The following is a 6000-nucleotide window of genomic DNA, read 5'->3' as shown; positions in this document are numbered from 1 at the left end:
TTCCAAAATTTAATAATTTCCAGCTCATTACATAAGTTTAAAATCCCTGCAAGTACGGTTGATGTCAGGAATATGACCTTTTGCTTGACCTTGGACTTGACTTTGACTTTCGACTTTAACATGTATTAATTGGCGTTGATTTTCATACACTCAGATATGAATCAAGTTTGAAGTGTCTGTGACAACGACGAATTGGACATTTTGCCTGACCTTTGACCTTGACCTTCCAAAATGTAATAATTTCCATCTTCTAAATAACAGTTAATCCCGGCAAGTTTCATTACTCTGCGATTATAATTGTGGGCAGGAAGCTGTTCACAAACAAGCACACACACAAAGAAACGCACAAACGGGTGAAAACATAACCTCCTTCCATCTTCGCTGGCGTAGGTAATCAGGCTAATCACCCAATTTGACTCCCATTAAGGTCAATCGAGGTCAGCTTGAAAATGCCGAGGTAAATACCACCGTGATTGTGTAATCGTTACTTGCATCATATCCACGGAGAGAGAGAGAGAGAGAGAGAGAGAGAGAGAGAGAGAGAGAGAGAGAGAGAGATTCTCGAACTAGAATGACCTCGTTTCCGGCCGAAATAGGGTAGTTCCGCAATGCGGTATGACCTCGTTGGGCAATTACGGGGCATTGTCCAAATTACCGTGACCCTGATTTGACTGGCCCTGTCAGTTTTTCGGGATACCTCCTCATTAAGGGGGGAGGGGGGCAATTTGACGTTGCAAATTTTTTTTTTTTTTCCTCAGACCCATTCAAAAGGACGTGATTTTTAACGTCAAGTCAAGTTTTATAATGATGTACGTCATAATGGTTTACGTCTTTCGTTCTTAATGTTAAGCATTAGTATGTCTTATAACTTACTTCCTGAGCATCTTCTGAATGTTAAATATTAGTCGTCTTTATTAATTGCCTCCGCCAACAAAATCGGAAGAAGGTTATGTGTTCGCCCCTGTTTGTATGTTGTGTTTGTTTATGAACAGCTTTCTGACCACAATTGTATTCGTAGATTAATGAAACTTGCATGGATTAACTGTTATGTAAAAAGCTGGAATTGAATAAATTTTGGAAGGTTAAAGTCAAAGGCCAAGGTCAAGGTCAAGCAAAATGTCCAATTGAGGTAATCAGCCATAAGTTTGGACGTCATTGTCACAGAAACTTCAAAATTGGTTCATATTTGAGTGTATGAATATCCACGCCAATTAAGGTCAAAGGTCAGGGTCAAGGTTGAGAAATAAGCTGCCGTGGTGGAGGTCTGCGTTCTACTGAGTGCCCCTTTAGTCAGGAATGAAATGCTGCCCTGTCATTACTACGAATTTCTGTACATGCTTTCATTTATATTATTTTTTTTATATTTTCTCATATTGACTTCCTTCTTCGATATTCTTTTCTTTAATAGTAGCGTACGCAACCCATCAAAAAAGAGTGATAAATATTTATATACATTTGCATACATACGCACCCCCTCTCAACAGGGTATGACTACACCCCCTCTCTCTCTCTCTCTACCCAAGGTACGGGGAGAGCTGACTGTGACTGAAAAGAAATACATAAAATTTATACATATATATATATATATATATATATATATATGTATATATGTGTGTGTGTGTGCGTGTGTGTGCGTGTGTATACGCACAGCCAGACACTTGCTCTTTATTAATTAGAAGAAATTTTTTTTATATACTTCCTTTTTAGACGTGTTGACATTCTCTTCTTTTTTTTTCTCAACTTTTTTTAATTCCTTCATTCTGCAAATCTCAATTTGCTGTCTCTTTCATCCACATTTTCCGTTTTCTTTCCTTTGCGCACCATCTCAATGTTCTTCTCAAACTTCTTAAATTGTATCCTCAACTTGCTAATTTTCGTGCATCAATCTCAACTTCTCATTTTAATTTCTTTGCTTTTTTAAACTTTCTTTTTCTCCGGTCTCATATGTTTTCTCTACTTTTTTTATTTATTTATTATTATTATTATTATTATTATTATTATTATTATTATTATTTGCTAAGCTACAGCCCTAGTTGAAAAGGCAGGATGCTATAAGCCCAGGGGCTCCAACAGGGAAAATAGCTCAGTGAGGAAAGTAAACTATGAAAAATAGAATATTTCAAGAAGAGCAACATTAGAATAAATATCTCCTATATAAACTATAAAAACTTTAACAAAACAAGAGGAAGAGAATTAAGATAGAATAGTGTGCCTGAGTGTACCCTCAAGCAAGAGAACTCTAACCCAAGACAGTGGAAGACCATGGTACAGAGGCTATGGGACTACCCAAGATTAGAGAACAATGGTTGGATTTTGGAGTGTCCTTCTCCTAGAAGAGCTGCTTACCATAGCTAAAGAGTCTCTTGTACCCCTACCAAGAAGAAAGTGGCTACTGATCAATTACAGTGCAGTAAGAAGAATTGTTTGGTAATCTCAGTGTTGTCAGGTATATGAGGCGGAGGAGAATATGTAAAGAATAGGCCAGACTATTCGGTGTGTGTGTGTGCGTAGGCAAAAGGAAAATGAACCGTAACCAGAGAGAAGGATCGAATGTACTACTGTCTGGCCAGTCAAAAGACCCCATAACGTAAGATGCTAGATTTTTTAGCTATTTTCCCTTAATCTTTCATTTATTGCAATTTATTACCTACATCATTCCCTGAATATCATTTCATTATTATTTTTATTTTGTTTTATTTCCTCGATCATCAGTTTCAATCACTTTTTCATATTTTCTATTTGATATCTTATTTTCATATATTCTTCCCGTATACAAAAATACTTTCATTCAGAAAGTAACACAAGAGACAAAAAGCAGATTGTAGGCATTACTTAATGGTCTTAGCAGTGGCAAATCAATCCACTCTTCAGCTTTCTGCTTTACTTCCATTCGCATTTCCATATATATTTATATACTGTATATATGCGTGTGTTTATGTGATTGTATGTTTATATGTTTAGTTTCATGGTTTTATTCAGTTTTTCTAATGCCTTTTAGTGTATTTGTTCACGACTGTTTTGACCTTATTACATACAGATATAATTTTATTAACGACTTTATACATATATATATATATATATATATATATATATACATACTCATACATACATATATATAATATGTATATGTAACTATGGCCATGTATATCTATCATTGTCTTATCGTGTACGTATCAGAAGTTGTCCCCATGTATGTTTTTACATGTGCGAGCTTGTAATTCATCACAAACTTTACCCATTACAGACGCTATAACTTTCCTCTCTCTCTCTCTCTCTCTCTCTCTCTCTCTCTCTCTCTCTCTCTCTCTCTGTCTCACCACTTCTTGGTTACCAGTTCGCCCCTTCTCTCGCCGAAGCCATTTCGTGTGTTTCCAATTTTATTTGCTTATTTTCGACGAGATTCTCTTTGAATGTCAATGAATATATCATTTGTTTTCCGTCGAGTTCCATCTCTGAGAGGTAATACCTCTGGAAGAGAGATTGGAAATATCTTTGGAATTGAGGATGGAAATAACTTTGGAATAGAGACTGGAAATATCTCTGGGAGAGAGGCTGGAAATACCTTTGGAATTGAAGCTGGAAATACCTTTGTAATTGAGGCTGGGAATACCTTTGTAATTGATATTCGAAGTACCCCTGGAACAGAGGCTAGAATTGAGGTTGGAAATAGCTCTGGAATTGATGCTGGAAATACCCATGGAATAGTGGCTGGAAATACCTCTGGAGTTGATGCTGGAAATAACTCTGGAAGAGAGGCTGCAAATACCTCTGGAATTGATGCTGGAAATAACTGGAAGAGGGGCTGCATATACCTCTGGAATTGATGCTGGAAATAACTGTAAGAGAGGCTGCAAATGCCTTAGGAATTGATGCTGGAAATAGCTCTGGAATTGAGGCTTTAAGTACCCCCTGGAACAGTGGTTAAAATGCCTCTGGAATTGAGGCTGGAAATACCCCTGGAACAGTGGTTGAAATACCTCTGGGATTGATGCTGGAAATGCCTCTGGAATTGTGGCTGGACTTCGACGCTGGAACTTGTAATAGTGAGGGTGATTCGGCCTTGGATTCCCAGCGAAGATTAATGATTAAACTCTGAAATCTATGGTGTTGATCCCATAGGAGAAAATTGAGGGGGGGGGCGGAAAGGGAGTAGCTGTGGGGATATGGAGGAAGGGGGAAAGTAGAGGGATGGGGAGGAGGAGGAGGGGGAGAAGGAGAAGAAGAAGGAAGGTTTGGAGGAGATAGAAAATAGGACGAGAAGGTAAATAAAAAAGCGAGAAGAAGTGTTAGATGGAAATGACCCCGAGAGATAGGGAACCAGATGAATGCAAATAAAGGCAAAGAAGAGAATATGTATAAAGTTGAAAGAGAATACAAAGAGGAGATGGGAAGGAAATAGGCAAGGGAAGAATAAACAGGAAGTGTGAGGTTTAGAAGGACGAGAAAGGGCAAGTACAGAAGGTGGCTTAAGCCTTGTGATAAGAGTTTCAAAACTTTTAATTAGAATAAGATTGTTCAGTGATAGCGAATATTTTTTTTTTCTGTTACATGTTAGCGTATTGTGCTTTCATTTCTGGGACCGTTTGGGAAACTGTCTTGATAAAATATGTAGATTGTGCGTTGCCAAGACCCTGTGAAAACCGATTTTGTGTTTATAAGCGATTAATTGTTTATTTTGAAGCGGCGTACTCGGCTTAACGATTCTAGTAGACCTTGATGATTACCTCCTCCAACGACGTTGAAGGAGGTTATGTTTTACCACCCCTTGTTTGTGTGTATGTTTATTTGTGAACCGCTTCCTGGCTATAGTTTTAATCGTAGAGCAATGAAACTTAGAGATTAACTGTTATGTAAACAGCTGGAAATGATTACATTTTGGTAGGTCAAGGTCACGGTCAAGCAAAATATACAATTCAAGTAATCAGCGTAAGTTTGGACATCGTTGTCACAGAGTTCAAACTTGGTTCATATTTGAGTGTATGAAAATCCACTCCAATTGATACATGTTAAGCTCAAAGATCAAGGATAAGGACAAGGTCGAGAAATAACCTGCCGCAGCGGAGGTCTGCGCTCTACTGAGTGCCCCTCTGGTTATTGATATTCTACAAAATTTTAAAGATTGATTGGTAATAAAACAACAAAATCTATATACCGTAAAAGCGAGTCTCTATAATGTAGAGTTCCATTATATTGTTAATGGCAGAAGTAAATTGTCAATTTCTCTTTTCGCTTTGTAAATAAAAGGAAAAAAATTACATTAGGAACATTATCCATTTAATCTTCGTCATATGATGAATAAGGGAATTTATATTTCTTGCCAGACTTATAACGTGGGAATGGAGAGAGAGAGAGAGAGAGAGAGAGAGAGAGAGAGAGAGAGAGAGAGTCTGATTCCAATATCCTAAGTCAAGTTATTTTCGCTACTTTTGTGTCTTATTTACTGCGGGTAAATTGTTAAGAATTGACCCTATTTTTCTCATTGCAATATAAATTGAATGGATTTGTATTCTATAAAAACGAGTGTCCCGTGACAAGATTACTGAGGCTGTATTGTAAAGAATTTACCATATATTATTGACGGAAAAAAAAAACAGGTCACTCTTCTTTAAAGACATAAGCGTGTCTTCGAAACAAATATTTTGATAGAGGTCAGATATATTTGTATTCGATAAAAACAGCATTGTCTTCGATTTTTTTTTCTTGATAGAATTCAGATAATAAACACCACCAATTCCATAAAAAAAATGCAGGAAGAGCTCTCATTTATAGATTTTATATTTGGTTCTATTCATTCTTATCCAGGAGAGGATTCCTACTCATTCGTATTCCAAATGTAGATTACAACAATCTATTCAAGCTTAGCACAAATCAGTCCAGAGGTAACGATACAAACTGGAATTAGAAAGATACAACACCACTCATGTGACAATTTCTTTACATACAAAATAGGAAATACTTGGAATAGACTTACAGCGGATGTAGTAAACAGTAACACGGTAA

General features: G+C 37.0%; 1 protein-coding gene across 1 annotated transcript in view; it reads right to left on the bottom strand.

Moving 5' to 3' along the window:
* Positions 1-3921: 3921 nt before the first annotated feature.
* The window catches only part of LOC137651103 (dentin matrix acidic phosphoprotein 1-like), a 54314-nt gene continuing 52235 nt past the window's right edge, over positions 3922-6000 (bottom strand). Inside the window, exon 6 of the mRNA XM_068384240.1 lies at positions 3922-4153. Within this exon, the coding sequence (XP_068240341.1) occupies positions 3922-4153 (232 nt within the window). The remainder of the gene's footprint in view (positions 4154-6000) is intronic.

Source organism: Palaemon carinicauda, chromosome 12, assembly GCF_036898095.1.
Source record: "Palaemon carinicauda isolate YSFRI2023 chromosome 12, ASM3689809v2, whole genome shotgun sequence".
Lineage (NCBI taxonomy): Eukaryota > Metazoa > Arthropoda > Malacostraca > Decapoda > Palaemonidae > Palaemon > Palaemon carinicauda.
Note: the sequence above shows the minus strand (reverse complement) of the source record. Positions and strands in the feature narration are given on the sequence as shown.